This window comes from Ranitomeya variabilis, chromosome 6 (assembly GCF_051348905.1).
Source record: "Ranitomeya variabilis isolate aRanVar5 chromosome 6, aRanVar5.hap1, whole genome shotgun sequence".
NCBI lineage: Eukaryota > Metazoa > Chordata > Amphibia > Anura > Dendrobatidae > Ranitomeya > Ranitomeya variabilis.
This window is the reverse complement of record NC_135237.1, coordinates 508264878-508284524: the sequence shown is the minus strand read 5'-3', so window position 1 is coordinate 508284524 and position 19647 is coordinate 508264878. Positions and strand designations below refer to the sequence as shown.

General features: G+C 40.7%; 1 protein-coding gene across 7 annotated transcripts in view; it reads left to right on the top strand.

Moving 5' to 3' along the window:
• RGS22 (regulator of G protein signaling 22) overlaps positions 1–19219 on the top strand; it is a 138899-nt gene extending 119680 nt beyond the window's left edge. For 5 of the 7 annotated variants that reach the window (XM_077270893.1, XM_077270892.1, XM_077270891.1 and 2 more), the window contains 6 exons: positions 1931–2092; positions 2789–2968; positions 11322–11480; positions 12821–12943; positions 14293–14398; positions 17454–19219. In XM_077270893.1, the coding sequence (XP_077127008.1) occupies positions 1931–2092; positions 2789–2968; positions 11322–11480; positions 12821–12943; positions 14293–14398; positions 17454–17569 (846 nt within the window). In that variant the 3' untranslated portion in view covers positions 17570–19219. The remainder of the gene's footprint in view (positions 1–1930; positions 2093–2788; positions 2969–11321; positions 11481–12820; positions 12944–14292; positions 14399–17453) is intronic. The other 2 variants (XM_077270890.1, XM_077270888.1) reach the window with 1 other exon arrangement.
• Positions 19220–19647: the final 428 nt, after the last annotated feature.

Here is a 19647-nt window from a genome sequence, read left to right as displayed (position 1 = left end):
TTCTTCTATCTGTGACTATGTATAGGGGATTACTCATTTTCTTCTATCTGTGACTATGTATAGGGGATTACTCATTTTCTTCTGTGACTGCTATGTATAGGGGATTACTCATTATCTTCTATCTGTGACAATTATGTATAGGGAATTACTCATTTTCTTCTATCTGTGACTATGTATAGGGGATTACTTATTTTCTTCTATCTGTGACTGCTATGTATAGGGGATTACTCATTATCTTCTATCTGTGACAATTATGTATAGGGAATTACTCATTTTCTTCTATCTGTGACTATGTATAGGGGATTACTTATTTTCTTATGTGACTGCTATGTATAGGGGATTACTCATTTTCTTCTATCTGTTACTATGTATAGGGGATTACTCATTTTCTTCTATCTGTGACTGCTATGTATAGGGGATTACTCATTTTCTTCTATCTGTGACTATGTATAGGGGATTACTCATTTTCTTCTGTGACTGCTATGTATAGGGGATTACTCATTTTCTTCTATCTGTGACTATGTATAGGGGATTACTAATTTTCTTCTATCTGTGACTATGTATAGGGGATTACTCATTTTCTTCTATCTGTGACTGCTATGTATAGGGGATTACTCATTTTCTTCTATCTGTGACAATTATGTATAGGGAATTACTCATTTTCTTCTATCTGTGACTATGTATAGGGGATTACTTATTTTCTTCTATCTGTGACTGCTATGTATAGGGGATTACTCATTATCTTCTATCTGTGACAATTATGTATAGGGAATTACTCATTTTCTTCTATCTGTGACTATGTATAGGGGATTACTTATTTTCTTATGTGACTGCTATGTATAGGGGATTACTCATTTTCTTCTATCTGTTACTATGTATAGGGGATTACTCATTTTCTTCTATCTGTGACTGCTATGTATAGGGGATTACTCATTTTCTTCTATCTGTGACTGCTATGTATAGGGGATTACTCATTATCTTCTATCTGTGACTATGTATAGGGGATTACTCATTATCTTCTATCTGTGACTATGTATAGGGGATTACTCATTTTCTTCTATCTGTGACTATGTATAGGGGATTAGTCATTATCTTCTATCTGTGACTATGTATAGGGGATTACTCATTATCTTCTATCTGTGACTATGTATAGGGGATTACTAATTATCTTGTATCTGTGACTATGTATAGGGGATTACTCATTTTCTTCTATCTGTGACTATGTATAGGGGATTACTCATTATCTTCTATCTGTGACTATGTATAGGGGATTACTCATTATCTTCTATCTGTGACTATGTATAGGGAATTACTCATTTTCTTCTATCTGTGACTGCTATGTATAGGGGATTACTCATTTTCTTCTATCTTTGACTATGTATAGGGGATTACTCATTATCTTCTATCTGTGACTATGTATAGGGGATTACTCATTATCTTCTATCTGTGACTATGTATAGGGAATGACTCATTTTCTTCTATCTGTGACTGCTATGTATAGGGGATTACTCATTATCTTCTATCTGTGACTGCTATGTATAGGGGATTACTCATTATCTTCTATCTGTGACTATGTATAGGGGATTACTCATTATCTTCTATCTGTGACTATGTATAGGGGATTACTCATTTTCTTCTATCTGTGACAATTATGTATAGGGGATTACTCATTTTCTTCTATCTGTGACTATGTATAGGGGATTACTCATTTTATTCTGTGACTGCTATGTATAGGGGATTACTCATTTTCTTCTATCTGTGACTGCTATGTATAGGGGATTACTCATTTTCTTCTATCTGTGACTGCTATGTATAGGGGATTACTGTACTCATTTTCTATCTGTGACTGCTATCTTTAGGGGAGTACTCGTTTTCTTCTATCTATGACAGCTATGCATAGGAGATTGCTAATTTGGACTTTTCTCTTTAGCAATTGGACAGCAAGTGGATTACTTCCTCCAAAGAAATCATAGCTTTCCGCAAAGCATTACTGAACTCTGTGACGGCCAGCCAATTTCAGCGCTTTATATCTTTAAAGGGGGATTTTCTTGAAAACGGACTGCTATTCTGGCAAGAGGTGCAGAAGTATAAGGTGAGATTGAACCAATTGTTTTATTGTCATCGACATCACACACGAGCACAGAGGAAGCACCGACAAGTCACTCTGCCTTAGCCAGGGAATTTAGATATAAGACTGCAAGTTAAATCTTTGTCCCAAGTAATGAAAAGCCTAGATACAACTCATTGTTTGTTCTCAATCTTCTTGTAGGCCACTTTCACATGGCAGTATTTTGGTCAGTGTATTGCTGCAATATTCCTAAGTCAAAATCACGAGTGAGTCTAAAATACAAAACATGCAAACACTGAGCAAAATGCTGCCATGTGAAAATGGTAATGCAGATGTAAAAATCCAAGTAAGGCAGGATTAGCTACATCGATGGTGCAGCATGTGTACGTTTGCAGATCATGTCCGCTCATTTACTTCATATTGGAGTGTCCCTGCTATTCATGTTACATATGAGCACTCAGTGTACCCAGATGTCTTCATGCTGCCCTGGTCCAGCGTCCGGTCCTCCGAGGCACCGGTCTTCACTTCTGTGCTAGGCATCTGTGGCTCCTCGGCCCGGCATCGCTAGGCCTCACATGATGTATGGCACATCGCAGCATGATGTCACAGGACCTTGTAAGTGTGAGAGTTGCCAAAGATTCCCAGCACAAGTGAAGACCGGCTACTACGAATTGCTCATCTCTTCCTAATATCATTTTTTTTCTGTTACGTGTCCTTCAGGAATTGTGCCACTCGCACTGTGATGAGTCTACGATTCAGAACAAAATTACTGCTATCATCAACTGTTTCATCAACTCCTCCATCCCTCCAGCTCTGCAGATAGACATTCCTCCAGAGCAAGCACAGAAAATTATAGAGCGACGTCGGGATCTTGGACCATATGTGTTTCGGGAAGCAGAGGTCAGCTGAAGCAGATGAATACATTAGTATGCTTGAGTTATAGGAGCGGGCCTATATATACATGAACCTTATATTGAGGCTCCCCTGGGAAGTCTTAGGTGTAAATTCTGACTTTCAATCAACACTCATAGTGCCGCGGCATATAGTGACAACATATGGCTTCTACTAATAGAAGGGTAATAAGTGGGGGCCTTATTCACCCTAAATCCATAGTGAGCCAACGAGAAGGGGTTTCATTAACCCTTTAAAAGGAACCTGCTACCAATTTTCTCTGAATAACCTAATCCACCACTTTTAAGTAATTTTGATCAGCACTCCAGTAACCTGTTCATGTGTGCTCAGTTCCCCCACATATCTAAGAAAATACTTTTTATAATCCTTCTGTGCCATATGCAAATCGGTCCAGTCCGATGGATATCATTGGTCGGTGCTCGCTGTCCCTCTGCAAATCACCAATCCTCCTCCTACGTCATCCACATGGCCTGTTGAATCGGCGCAGCTCCTGTTCTCTGCTGTGCAGATGTGTGAGCTGAACAAACTGTGGATAAGGTAGGAGATAGCAGCTACATCAATCAAGGCAGGAGGATGGCGATTTTGGGAGAATGAGGAGGCGACGAACACAGACCAATGACACCCATCAGATCGGGCAGCGCCGATTAGCATGTCGTTCTGGAGAACAATGTATCTTCTTTTATATGTCGGGGTGCTGTTCAAGACTACTCAAAGGTGGTTGATTTAATTTATATAAGGAAAATCTGGTGACGGGTTCCCTTTTAAAGAGAGGAATTATAATTATATTTTATATTATAATTATATATTTCCACTGCTTTTGTAGTTCGTTATGAAATACAATAATACAATCAGAATAAATAATAATAATAATCTTTATTTTTATATAGCGCTAACATATTCCACGGCGCTTTACAGTTTGCACACATTATCATCGCTGTCCCCGATGGGGCTCACAATCTAAATCAGAAACGTATTGTAGCATAGGCAATGTACAAGTCTGATATATACTGAATAGATTCATAGGCTTTAATTGACTTAAGTTGAAAAAAGTGTGGAACTCCTGCACATAATCAGATAGTAAGGATCAACACCCCTTTTTTTCATTGTATTCTAAAGTGTAGTTAAAGTTTGGCACGTACTCCAGCGCTATGATACTGACATGATCGGAGCTACATGTAGCTCAACTAAATCTCTTAGAAGCATCGGTGGGGCATGATAGTGGCTCTTAAAAGACTTTAATAAAACATCCATTTACCCCCCCAAGTCCCACCAGCGACTTGATCACAGGGTGGCAATACATTTTCATTCCAGCTAAGGGCCTACTGAAGGCCCTCGTGTCTGGAATATTAGAACCTCTATGAAGGTTATGTATTGAGTTTGCAATCAAGCCTATTCAATACATAATTTAAAATGTAGTAAAAAAATATATATTTTTCTTTAAAAACACACGTTTTATATATATATATATATATATATATATATATATATAACAAGTAGAAAAAGGAAGGCAGCACTCCAATTCTTGTAAAAGTGAAAAAGCTGTGACGTTTATTTCAGACCCACATCATGCGACGTTTCAGCTCACACTGAGCCTTTCTCAAGCAGTGGGAGGTTACAAATAAGGTGCTTATATACATGTGATCCACAATCATTTACATATCACATAGCCATATTAGTGTTTACAGTGATAATTATATAATAATTTATATATAAAATTCCATATGTGTCTCTTTAGTATACAAAGTGCATAGTGCTAAGGTGCTCTAATGGACTACCTTAACTCCATACTTCCTCAGATATTATCATTTTTAGTCTGTTTCATTTATGTTAATTGTTCATCTATTTCCATAATGATTCATACTTGCAAATATCAATAAGTTTTGGCGCTTACCCTACCAGATGAAGTGAAGCCACATGGAGGACTGTATGAACGCCGAACTCAGCGTTCCCTATATCTTACTGCGCATGTCAGAATATCCACTTCCTGGTACGCAAGCCAGTGAGATTCCAGAGACTGCCTATCCTTTGCGCCTGCGCATAGATACTTTATCAGCGCCACACCACCATTTTGGTTGTGGCATTCCGGCATATGTTACTTTCTATCCAGCACATAAGTGCATAGGCACTATATATACCGCCCCACCATCTTGGTTGTGGCTGCGGTGCACGGCAGTGATACTTTTAACTCTTCTATTAATCTTTTGATTTTTTCACAATGTTATTTAGGCTAGTTATCAAATTCACTTTCGGCTAGCCGGACAACACCTTATTCAGGATGTCTCCCGCTGCCGATGAGCCTCTACGCCGACCCATGTCCTTTTCAGGTCACATGATAACCGCAGCAGGACCCATATAAGTGTATCGATATTAGGACTGAAAAAAATTGCTTAGACTAAAGTAACTGATATTAACATTTTATTCATGCCATACTGATATACTTATCCACCCATTTTTGTATTATTCTCTATATTTTAATCTCACTGGCCAGCAGGCCAATTCTTTTATTCTTTACTTTTTTTCTTTTTTCCTTTATTTCTTTTTTTTCCTTTTTTTCCTTTTTATTGATGATAAGGTATTTATAAAGATTAAACCATACATGTCCTCCTCTGTGGATTTCAATCCATAAATCAGTAGGGCAAGGGCCTTTTTGTTGAGGATGGAGTCGTATCTAAAAAAATATACAAACATTACACTTATTAAAAAAGAAGCAATAGAACAGTCCACATTCTATATATTCCATATCATATCTCAAAGTGTATAGACACCGAATCTGAGAAGCATATTATTTTAAGGTTGCACCATACATTAATGAATTTTAAATTCTACATTTAGGCCTTTCGGCTTCAGTGTGTCCAACTCATAGATCCAACGAAGTTCTAGCTTTTTCAAGAGGTATGTTCTGTCCCCCCCCTACATGTAGCTCAACTAAATCTCTTAGAAGCATCGGTGGGGCATGATAGTGGCTCTTAAAAGACTTTAATAAAACATCCATTTACCCCCCCAAGTCCCACCAGCAACTTGATCACAGGGTGGCAATACATTTTCATTCCAGCTAAGGGCCTACTGAAGGCCCTCGTGTCTGGAATATTAGAACCTCTATGAAGGTTATGTATTGAGTTTGCAATCAAGCCTATTCAATACATAATTTAAAATGTAGTAAAAATATATATATTTTTCTTTAAAAACACACGTTATATATATATATACAGTGCCTTGCGAAAGTATTCGGCCCCCTGGAACTTTTCAACCTTTTCCCACATATCATGCTTCAAACATAAAGATACCAAGTGTAAATTTTTGGTGAAGAATCAACAACAAGTGGAACACAATTGTGGAGTTGAACGAAACTTATTGGTTATTTTCAATTTTTGTGGAAATTCAAAAACTGAAAAGTGGGGCGTCCAATATTATTCGTCCCCTTTAACTTAATACTTTGTTGCGACACCTTTTGCTGCGATTACAGCTGCAAGTCGCTTGGGGTATGTTTCTATCAGTTTTGTACATCGAGAGACTGAAATTCTTGTCCATTCTTCCTTGGCAAACAGCTCGAGCTCAGTGAGGTTTGATGGACATCGTTTGTGAACAGCAGTTTTCAGCTCTTTCCACAGATTCTCGATTGGATTGAGTTCTGGACTTTGACTTGGCCATTCTAACACCTGGATACGTTTATTTGTGAAACATTCCATTGTAGATTTTTCTTTATGTTCGGGATCATTGTCTTGTTGGAAGTCAAATCTCCGTCCCAGTCTCAGGTCTTTTGCAGACTCCAACAGGTTTTCTTCAAGAATGGTCCTGTATTTGGCTCCTCCATCTTCCCTTCAATTTTAACCATCTTCCCTGTCCCTGCTGAAGAAAAGCAGGCCCAAACCATGATGCTGCCACCAACATGTTTGACAGTGGGGATGGTGTGTTCAGGATGATCAGCTGTGTTGCCTTTACGCCAAACATATCGTTTGGCATTGTGGCCAAAAAGTTCGATTTTGGTTTCTTCTGACCAGAGCACCTTCTTCTACATGTTTTGTGTGTCACCCAGGCAGCTTGTTGCAAACTTTAAAATTACACTTTTTATGGCTATCTTTGAGAAATGGCTTTCTTCTTGCCACTCTTCCATAAAGGCCAGATTTGTGCAGTGTACGACTGATTGTTGTCCTATGGACACACTGTCCGACCTCCGCTGTAGATCTCGGCAGTTCATCCAGAGTGATCATGGGCCTCTTGGCTGCATCTCTGATCAGTTTTCTCCTTGTTTGAGATGAAAGTTTAGAGGGATGGCCGGGTCTTGGTAGATTTGCAGTGGTATGATACTCCTTGCATCTCAATATGATCGCTTGCACAGTGCTCCTTGGGATGTTTAGTTTTGGAAATCATTTTGCATCCAAATCCGGCTTTAAACTTCTCCACAACAGTATCACGGACCTGCCTGTGGTGTTCCTTGGTCTTCATGATGCTCTCTGTGCTTCAAACAGAAGCCTGAAACTATCACAGAGCAGGTGCATTTATACGGAGACTTGATTACACACAGGTGGATTATATTTATCATCATTAGGCATTTAGGACAACATTGGATCATTCAGAGATCCACAATGAACTTCTGGAGTGAGTTTGCTGCACTGAAAGTAAAGGGGCCGAATAATATTGCACGTCCCACTTTTCAGTTTTTTAATTTCCACAAAAATTTAAAATAACCAATACATTTCGTTCAACTTCACAATTGTGTTCCACTTGCTGTTGATACTTTTACCGTATATACTCGAGTATAAGCCGACCTGAGTATAAGCCGAGACGCCTAATTTTGCCATTAAAAAACTGGGAAAACTTAATCGACTCGAGTATACGCCTAGGGTGGAAAATGCAGCAGCTGCTGGTAAATGTCAAAAATAAAAATAGATACCAATAAAAGTAAAATGAATTGAGACATCAGTAGGTTAAGTGTTTTTGAATATCCATATTGAATCAGGAGCCCCATATAATGCTCCATACAGTTCATGATGGGCCCCATATAATGCTCCATACAAAATACGCCTCATATAATGCTCCATACAGTTATGGGCCCCATAAGATGCTGCATACAAAATACACCCCATATAATGCTGCACAAATGCTGATTATGGCCCCATAAGATGTTCCATACAGACATTTGCCCCATATAATGCTGCACAAATGCTGATTAGGGCCCCATAAGATGCTCCATACAGTTATTTGCCCCATGTAATGCTCCATAAATGCTGATTGTGCCCCATAAGATGCTCCATACAGTAATTTGCCCCATGTAATGCTCCATAAATGCTGATTATGCCCCATAAGATGCTCCATACAGTCATTTGCCCCATATGCTGTTGCTGCGATAAAAAAAAAAAATCACATACTCACCTCTCGTCGCTCAGGCCCCCGGAACTTGCTATATTCACCTGCTCCGCGTTCCAGCGCCGGCCGCCACTGTGTCTTCCCCGTCCTCCGCACTGACGATCAGGCAGAGGGCGGCGCGCACTAATCGCGTCACCGCACCCTCTGACCTGAGCGTCAGTGCAGAGGATGCAGAAGACGCAGCGGCGGCTGGCGACGGTGGAACGGGGAGCAGGTGAATATTGTGCACTGCTTATACTTACCTGCTCCTGGCGTGGTGTCCTTGCTTCCCCTGCGCCGGCAGCTTCTTCCTGTATTGAGCGGTCACATGGTACCGCTCATTACAGTAATGAATATGCGGCTCCACCCCTATGGGAGTGGAATGGGGTCCATATTCATTACTATAATGACTGGTACCATGTGACCGCTCACTACAGGAAGAAGCTGCCAGTGTCGGGGAACCAGGGACCGCACCAGGAGCAGGTGAGTATGCTTAGACAGCTCCCGCTCCCTCTCCCCTGCCGACCCCTGGGTATGACTCGAGTATATGCCGAGAGGGGCAATTTCAGCCTAAAAAAATGGGCTGAAATTCTCAGCTTATACTCGAGTATATACGGTACATTTGCTATCTTTATGTTTGAAGCATGATATGTGGGAAAAGGTTGAAAAGTTCCAGGGGGCCGAATACTTTCGCAAGGCACTGTATATAATATATATATTATATGCAAAATATATAAAACTTCCTTCTCACCCCTAAAGGGGGTGGTCTTTATTGTCATTTCTCATTGTCGGGTCCTCTACCAGAGGCCTGGGAGTTTGAGGGTTCTGCACAGGATCTTAGTTGTTCCCAGCATTGCGCTTTTCTGTACAGAGAGCTCAGATGTTGCTCCCAGGATCCGTTGTAGCCATTCTTCCAACTTAGGGGTCACTGCTTCAAGTTCTCCTATCACCACCGGAATCACTGTTGCCTTTACCTTCCATATCTTTTCCAGTTCTCCTTTGAGGCCCTGGTATTTCTCCAGCTTCTCATACTCCTTCTTTCTGATGTTGGTATCACTTGGCACTGCCACATCTATTATCATTGCTGTCTTCTGATCCTTGTCTACTATCACAATGGCTGGTTGGTTAGCCAATACCTGCTTATCAGTCTGGATCTTGAAGTCCTGTTGTTCCTGTATACAATTCCCCCTACTTGGTTGTGGCTTTTGGTATACTCTGTTCCTGCTTGCGTTTTGCATCCTGCCACTATGTGTTGGACTGTTTCTGAGATTTCTTTGCACAGTCTGCACCTTGGGTCTTGTCTTGTGTGGTACATTCCTGCTTCTAAGGATCTGGTAATTAGTGCTTGGTCTGGTGCCGCTATGATTAGTGTGGGTGTGTGTGCTGTCTCAGAGTCCAGCTTTCTCCAGTCATTGGTAGGATTTCTCCGTTATCTGTCGATGGTACATCCCATGCAGCGGCTTGCCATGGCGCTTCATGTTCTTATTCTTCCTTCCAGATCTGTGGTTGTTTCTGCCTTAGGCTTTCTCTCAGCATCTCATCTTTTGGTGCCATTTTTCTGATGTATTCCTGGATACTCCTTGTGTCATCCATGATGGTGGCTTGGGTGCTTATCAAGCCTCACCCACCCTCCTTTCTGTTGGTATACAATCTTTGGGTGTTAGACTTAAGGTACCTTCACACGAAGCGACGCTACAGCGATAGCGACAACGATGCCGATCGCTGCAGCGTCGCTGTTTGATCGCTGGAGAGCTGTCACACAGACCGCTCTCCAGCGACCAACGATGCCGAGGTCCCCGGGTAACCAGGGTAAACATCGGGTTGCTAAGCGCAGGGCCGCGCTTAGTAACCCAATGTTTACCCTGGTTACCAGCATAAAATGTAAAAAAAACAAACAGTACATACTTACATGCGTCCCCCGGCGTCCGCTTCCTGCTCTGACTGAGCGCCGGCAGTAGCAGGGCACAGCGGTGACGTCACCGCTGTGCTGTGCTTTCACTTTCACTTTGCGGCACTCAGTCAGTGCAGGAAGCGGACGCCGGGGGATGTGAATGTAAGTATGTACTGTTTGTTTTGTTTACATTTTATGCTGGTAACCAGGGTAAACATCGGGTTACTAAGCGCGGCCCTGCGCTTAGTAACCCGATGTTTACCCTGGTTACCAGTGTAAAATATCACTGGTATCGTTGCTTTTGCTGTCAAACACAACGATACACGGCGATCGGACGACCAAATAAAGTTCTGAACTTTATTCAGCGACCAGCGACATCACAGCAGGATCCTGATCGCTGCTGCCTGTCAAACTAAACGATATCGCTAGCGAGGACGCTGCAACGTCACGGATCGCTAGCGATATCGTTACAAAGTCGTTTCGTGTGAAGGTACCTTTAGGGTGGAGACCTCCATGCATTGTGAGGAGCTTTTGTGTCTTCACATCTGCAGCTTCCATCTCTTCTTTTGGCCAGCACGCTATGCCAGCAGGGTATCTGATAACTGGCAGGGCATATGTATTGATGGCGTGGATTTTATTCTTCCCATTGAACTGACTCTTCAGGACCTGTCTTACGCTTTGATGGTATTTGGATGTTGCTGCTTTCCTTGCCTCCTCATCATGGTTACCGTATACCTATATATAATGTTTCATAAGAGATTGTTAATTTCACATTAGGCGGCGATGCTGTAGTATTACAGTATATTGTGTAGGCAATCAAGCAACATAAGGTTCAAGTTCCCTAATTTAAAATGTAAATAAACATTAAAAAAATATGTAAAACGAAAAAGGCCAAACTGCGGCTCATTGCCTTCTTTCTGCTGAGGTCTCATTCGAGTGTACATATGTATGGGAGGTGAGCAGAGGTGAGCAGAGATAGCCGTTGACTAACCCAACATTCTGCTGATGGCTGGTTATTGCAAATGGCTGACTGAAATCTGTCAACTTTTTGCAATTGTCTAAAATACAAATAGACAGTAATAACTGTGAATGTATCTGTGCACCTAGATGACAATCTTCAGCATACTGTTCAAGTTTTGGCCCGAATTCTGTGAATTCCGGAATCGTCTGACAGATGAGAAGATTGTTCCCCACCTGGAGCGGAAGAAGGCAAGGAAAACAGAACTGATGAAACAGAAGATGAAGGAACAAGAGAAAGTCGCCAAGGTGGGTAAATCTACATCTAATATGTAGAAGGACACATTTTTGGGATGCACGGAAAGAGTCAGGTCCCTTAGCGTACGTTAACGCTTTGTGCGCATGTGCCTGCAGATTTGTGGCAGATTTCAGCCTTTTAAATTGAAAAAGGGAAATTCTGGAAAGAAAATCTGCAAAAGAAATTGACATTCTGTAAATTTTAACTTCCACAACACAGGTCAATTTTTATGCCAAAAAACATTTGCAGCATGTGGATGAGATTTTGGTGTAATTTCATCCACTTTGCTGCTATTTTTAATTCGCAAATTAGGACAAAAAATTTCAGCATTTCTATCCTGTGTTTACATATCGTTATGATACGAATTCACTGTAATTTTCAGGACTTATACAAGGGTAGAGTTATTGTTATTATGAAACCTTTGAAACATTTTTATACACAGAAACATCTTGAGTTAATTGTATTTCTAAATAGACATTTTCTGTCCGCGACACTGGCCAGATCTTTAGCCTCTGCTTTAGTTTTCTGTCTTTTAGGTGGATTGTATGACCCTTTTGTTGGTCCAGTATGAACACCGGAATATTTTAGAAACTATAAATGATTAATACAACTAGAATCTGTCATTAATAGTGATGATCGACTGTGTTCTAAGGTGTTATCGGAGCATGCTCGGGTGCTAACCGGGTGACTTCGGCGTGTCCAAAAAATATGTTCGAGTCCCCATGGCTCTTACCATTTGACTTTGCCTCTTCTTCTATACAGAACTAATATTTAGCAGAAAAATTGGATTTCCGGCTTTATTTGCTGAAGATCTCCACACAAATTCTCAATAGCCCAGTATTCAAGTCTGGAAAATTGTGAAGGATAATGCAAAACTCTTCTCATTTCCTTCCCATAATACTTTATGTATTATACTTTAAAAGAAACAAAAGCCTGTTTTACATTTATGAAATATACAACCCCTTATCAGATTTATGGTTCCTTCTAAATTAAGGGCAGGACATTTTTGAATTTTGAAATCTTTACTTCATTTCTTCCCTTTCTGTATAGTTTACTTTCTTCCTAATATATCCGCCCCCTTGTCTCGTACCTCTCTCACTGGATGTTCTCTACTTTATCAGTCGGTGATCAGTGTATGTTCTTCTAATTGCTGCAAGAAGGACATAACAAGGTTTTACTTTAATGGAAGTTTAATCGTAGTACATGATACACAGTTGAAAAAAAAGTGGCGTTGCCCCCCCCCCCCCCCCCATGTTTTCGCTGATTTTTTATAGCTTTGTGGGTGAAATAGAAAGTTTTCTGTGTGTTGCTTCTTTGATGTGATCTCAGCTATGTTCTACATTTACATCAGCAGCAACATGAACATGACGGCTCAAAGAGAAAGGGCACCTATTCAGACTTGTATGATGACAATGACAGTGCTTACAGCGACGAGACATTTTCTGGCCGCGACACTTTTGAACGTAGCAAACATGTGAGTACATTTCATTATACATTATTGTCTACAGTTATAGATGGTGGTCACTCAAGTGGTAGTATTCAGGGGTGTACCTGGTGGAGAGATAAGAGGGGCATTTGCTCTGAGGGCATCCGGCAGGGGGATACCTTCGGGCCACCTTGTGCGGTGGTCTGAAGTGTCTTGCCGGCAATGTTACCTCCCCCAGGAGTGAGATTCAACCGTTCTCTGGGCCGAGTGTCAAATTGACAGCCGGCTCAGAGAAGATGTAACACACCGGCTCCCAGTTTTCAATTCTATTCATGTCTTTCAGAAGTCTCTGTGGTAGTCATTATGCTTGCAGTTTCATCGATGGGTTCCCCACTCAGGACCTCCCTATGTAGGCCAGAATAAAGAAGCACTTCAAGAAAGCACTCCAAACTTAAAGGGGTTGTCCTAATTTTGGAAATTATCCCCTATCAATGGGAATAACTTACTGATCAATGGGGGTCTGATCACTAGGATCCAGCTGGGGATCTGACTGCTGGGACCTCTATTTAGATGGGTCATTCTCAGAATCAGTGGGTCAGGCTACCAGAAGGTTATCACCTATGGATCCCGGTTAACTTACAAACTTGGTCCAACAACTTTAAGCTGTCCTCGCAATACATAGATGGCCACTATTAAATGGCTGCAATGTAAAATTACATGTATACTGTCGCAACCACTGAAGAGGAAATTCCAGGTTGACAAAATAACCTATTTCTCAGGGATTTTTTAACCTGAACCTGAACGATCGCTGATTACTTCACTGTCTTCAATTTGAAATGTGTCTTTGGTAACACAACCATCTATGATACTTGGTCTATGCAGAAAAATGGAGCTCTTACTGCTACGGTATATACTTTTATACAGGTACAGTAGATATGACAAAATGTAAGTGATAAACAGAACACCTACTAACGGACGGGGCCTCATGCATCTGCATTAGTACAGAAAAAACTGCAGCTATTAATGTTACAGGACAGGAAACGGCTCCTAATTAACCATGATTAACATTTCTGATTATATGATGGAATGACAAGTGATGTTTCATTACCCAAACTCCGTTTTCACAGCTGCGTTGTCCCACGCATTTCTCTGCCAGTCTGCAGTAATCTGTCTCTTCCTTTATAAACCAGTTACCAGAACCCATCGGTTGTAGCTAGTGACCCCAAGTGAATACTTGGCACATAGAGGGATAGCTACTTTGGGATTTAACGCTTTTGATGGTGCACTAAGTATGTGTTTAATGTACATTTTACTGTGTAACACTATCTATGTATTGTATTTCCTAGTTTTTTATACCTATTATAGTTAATTAGTTAACTATGTCACTGCTCACTTAGATATCGTGGAGATACTCAAAATACCTGGAAGCTTTGGAGCGGGAAAGGATGCTTCTAAAGATACAGCAAGACTTGGAAAATAAAGCGAATTCAAGTGTCATATCAGGTACGGTACAGAACAATTCGAGCCCATAGGGTGGTCCCAATATTTACACTTATCCTGTAGAAAGTGTTTCTTCACTTCACTGGGACCCTCACGATCTTGACAGCAAGTGTCCTATGTCTCCGGTCTGAATGTACTGGTGGTCGGTGTACACAAGGCCACTTCATTCCAAGCCTTTGGGGCTGACGTAGCTGACTACTGTACTTGGTTATCCATCTACGTCAACCCCATAGACGTTGAATGGAGCGGCAGCATCCATACATAATCACTGCTTTATTCAAACAGGGACAAAACCCCCGCTCTCATGATCAGTGGGGGACTCAGTGATTGTACCTTCAGCAATCAGATACTTACCACCTATTATTTAACCCCTTCCCCACGTAGGATGTAATACTTTGTCCTACATGGAGTCCACACATAGCGAGTGAGCTCAGGAGCCGGCTGGCAACTACCTGTGACAGCAGCGACTAAGCTTGTTCCAATTGCTGACTGTTATTTATCCATTTAATTGCCACTGTCAATCTCTGACAATGCCATTTAGATGGGCCGATCTGTGAGGCTGGCTGGCACCTGCATCGGCTTCATCATTCACCCAGTGATATCAGTGACATGGCCGTGGGGTGGGTGTCTGAGGATGGTCATGGCAGCCCTGGTCTTGCTAAAAGTCCCATCACAATCATCTTAGTCCCCCTATGAAGCTCAGCCGATGACTGGCCTTCATAGAGGTCACTATATGCTGCAATAAAGTAATCAAATTATCTCAGATCAAGTTCAAGTCCCCAAAGGGGTCTAAAAAAGGTAATAAAAAAATTTGGATTAACCATTTTTCCTCTTTAAATATAAAGAAATAACAAATGCATATTTAGTATTGTCATGTCTATAAATGTCTGATCTATGAAAATATAAAATATATTAACCTGTATAGTAAATAGTGTAGAGATAATAAAAATCAAAAGTTTAGAATTTCATTTTTTCCCCTAAAAATTCAAGCAAAATGAATCAAAACGTCATAAGTTCCTCAAAAGCGTATTAAAAGGAATATGTGAGCAGTTTTTTTGCAATGTTATCTGACAGCAGCATGATGTAAAGGCAGAGACCCTGATTCTAGTGATGTGTTACTTAGTTTACTGGATGCAGCAGTTGAGGTAGAATCACAGTTTTCTCTGCTGCAGATCTCTCAGAGCTCGGAATGCTGAGCCCTGTATAACCCCATCCACACCTCTGATTGGTGGCTTTCTATGTACATTGCTTTTTGACAGAAAGCTGCTAATCAGTGGTGGGATTGTTGTTACACAGCGCAGGAGGGCTACATTGCACAAAACACCTAGTTCTCCAATGATAATCTCCTACTAATAAAACACTGATTTACTTGAAACAAAAACACTGCCTAGTAAGTGACCCATTGCTGGAATCTGGGTCACTGCCCCTACATCATGATTACATAGCAAGGGCCCGCTGACAGATTCCCTTTAATAAAAATGTCAGCTCACAGCACAGAAACAAGCCTTTCCGCAGCTACATCAAAAGAAAAATAGAAAATTATGGGTCTCAGAACATAGGAACACAAACACATTTTTGTTTATTTTACAAATTTACAACATTTTTTTCACCACTTTAAAAGGGAATGTGCCATCAGGAAATGATCTATTAAATCATTTTTTTTTGTGTTAAATGTATTGTTAACATTTTTTTATATTTTTGTTTCTATATCACAACTTGTATTAAACATTTTAACTAAAATCTTGCAATTTTCACACTGACCAGAAGGGCTTTTATAATTCCCTTCACAACATATGATGTACAGTTATGTCAGATGTTGTGTCCTTGACTTTAATGCTGGTTCGCACACAGAGTCTGCATCTTTCATGGTAGATGATGTGCCTTTAACAGCGGCAGGCAGGAGATTGTGATTTTCACTATACATAGCAGTGCATCAGTTTGCACTATGTATAGTACATGTGATCAGATGATTGCAGCTTCCCGTCCTATAAGGGGGCTATTAAGCACAATAAATAGCAAAAAAAAGGATTTAAAAATGTGAAAACAATAAAAAAAAGTCAAAAGTTCAAATCCACCCCCCTTTTGCCCCATTAAAAATAATACAATAATAAAAAAAATACAAACATTTGGTATTGCTGCTGTCATAAACGTCCGATGTATCAAATATAAAGTAAAAGAATAGAAACGGTAAATGACGTAACAAGAAAACAATTAAAAAAAAACAAAACGCTAGAATAACTTTTTTTTTTTTGCAATTACAACGTGACAATAAGTGACAATAAAAACATTGTATCTACCCTAAAATGGTATCAGATACAATAATCAAAAAGCACATTATATGTAAATAGGCCGAGAGCATGGTGGTTAACAGTCTCCCCAAATAGTAAAGATAAATAAACCAAAGTGGAGTACTCCAACAATATGATAAACACCAAGAAAAAAGGAGAAACTATTGAGCCGCAAAAAGTAAAATCAAAAAGGATCCTTTATTAATTCAAATAGAACACAAGAAGTATGTAACCACAAAACAAATAGGGGAATGGAGGAAACAGACAGGTACACAAAGGGAGGGTTGCAGGTCCACAATAGGACTTGGGAAAGCAAAAAAGCGAGTAGGCAGTCATGTGTATAAAAAGTCCAGCTCCAATATAATGTCACAAGAGAGCGTATCCCATATGAAAATACAAAACATTTAGTTACTGCCCACACACACGTTACTGCAATAAGGTGAAAGCTTGCCCATTGTCAGTCCGGACCCAAAGCAGCCTCTCCACGACCCCTGACGCGCGTTATCAAAGGGAATTGAGGACCTAAAATGATATCAGTAAAAATGTCAGCTCAGGATGCAAACCATAAGCGCTTACACAGCCCCATATCCTGAAAGTTTAAAGCTGCTGATTTTTTTCTTCTTTACCATTTCACTGCACTTGGAATTTTTTTCTATGTTCCTCCATAAAGCATTTTTGTGTGTTCCGACAGTGGGGTTATGGCTGTTTTTTTCTGGGATTGGTGAGATCATGTCTCATATGTTTTGTTTTCTCATTACTTTCTCACTCAGATGTCATGTCAATCTATAGTGTGAAAACTGATGAAACGAAAAGAACTGGCAAGACCGTCAGCTCGGCCCCCCAGTCCAGACCGGCGCAGAGAATGTCATCAGCTGCAAGAAGATAACACTGCTGGGACTGCAGCTCAGGCTGGATCATGGCCGTCATCATTTCATTAAACTTTAATTCCTTGCTGACTCAACTTTGTATCAGAATAATATTAGAATCAAATCTTTGCTACCCCCTTGTATCTTACATCCCAAACTGTAAAATTCTTTGAAAATCTATATTTTATATTTTTATAGTCATTATTTTACATTTTCTCTATTGTTCGCCTGCAGCAGTGATGTCTCTTCAACAGCGCTGCAGCTAATCACCAAGCTAGGCGGCTCACATCGTCTACATCATCAGAGCTGCTGAACTCAGTGATTTTGACTGCAAAAGTGATGGTGACGACAAAACACTGGCTCATCGGTGGAGACACAGCAAGGGAGCCGGGAAGGGAAAGAAAAGGTTTTCTACACCTAACTGAGCCTCTGGGCTAAAGATTGGTGAAAGTGGACAATTCTTTTAAGTCCCAGACTCCCTTTAAAAAGTGCAGATTAGGTCATGGGAGTGCCAGTCGGAAGCTAGAAGGAGCCCCTTCCCTCTCCTAGCCTTCTAAATACTGCGATTCATTGCTGCATTTAGAGGGCTTAACAGCCAGAGGCAGTGGGGGCATCGCTCCTGACTGTGACAGCCGGTGTTTGGCTATCATTTAAGCTGAGCTCTCGGCGGCGAGGGTGAGGCTCCTGTGCCCTCACGATTGCCAGGACGTACCGGTACGTTCATTTGCGGTAACGCACTGTAAAATAGGACATACTGATAAGTCCAATCTTGGGAAGGGGTTAAAGGAGTTGTCAAGTTGGAAAGTTATTCCCTATCCTTAGGTGGTCAGACCCCGAGGGTTTCCAAGAATTGGAGCGGCGGTTAATTATCCGCATTACCGTTCCATTCATTCTTCATGTGAGCACCGGAGATTGCTGAGTGCAGCGCTCTGATGATCTTCAGCGTTCCTGTATGTGAATGAATAGTGCACTAGTGTGGATGATCATCCTCTGCTTCATTCGCCTCAGTTCTCAGGATCGGTGGGGACCATGGCGATTAGACCTCCAGTGATTGGAAAGATATTCTCTATCCTGTGGATAGGGAATAACTATAAAACTTGAGACATCTGCTTTAAAGAGTATCCAAACTCTTGGGATATTTTTTATGTTTTATGCCCATTCTGAGCAGATCATGGGTCACTTGGTTCTGAGTTCCCCACCAGTCCCTAAACAAAGACCTCCTAGAAGACTTGCAGTTCAGGAGACAGAAGAGCATGCACTTAGTGCAGAGTGGATGCTGTCTTTAAAGCAGGTGACGAGCTGATTAGGAGGGTCTAACTGGTCTCTAGGAGCCAGAACTCTTTGGTAGGGCATCAAATACTTATTTTTCACTGCAAAATGCAAATAAATTGAATTTATATAATGTTATTTTCTGGATTTTATTTTTTATATTCTATCTCTTAATGTTAAAATGAACCTAACCTTAAAATTATAGACTGTTCATGTCTTTGTCAGTGGGCAAACTTAAAAATCAGCAAGGGATCAAATAATTATTTCCTTCACTGTAAGTGATTAGTAAGTAAAATGAGTTAATAGGTTCCATACAATTTATGTGGAGGTGGACCAATAATACGGTGATTGGAGAGCGGTTACATCAGGGATGCAACCGCTTTTCGCGCCACCCGGAACACACTGAGCAGAGTGTGAGAAGCATTGTCTGTGACCGGCGGTAACCTTAATGATGTCACCGCTGATCACAGGTAGAGCTTCTCATGCTCTGCTCAGTGTGAGGCGGCTGGCATGGAGAGTGGTTGCATCACTGATGCAACCACTCTCCTAACCATCCGGATGGTCGTGGGACATGGCCATTAATGGATTATCGACGAATAGATGAGTATAACTTTACTTTTTTATTTTAATTGTTGGTGAATAAATGGGCAAAAGAGGGCCTGGGTGTTTGTATTTCAAATAAAGGATTTTGTGTATTTATTTTAATTAAAGGACTTTACTCTGTGTGTTTATTATTATTATTTTAATTTATTTATATAGCACCATTGATTCCATGGTGCTGTACATGAAGAGGGGTTACATCAAAACAGATTCTGGAAATATTTTTGAG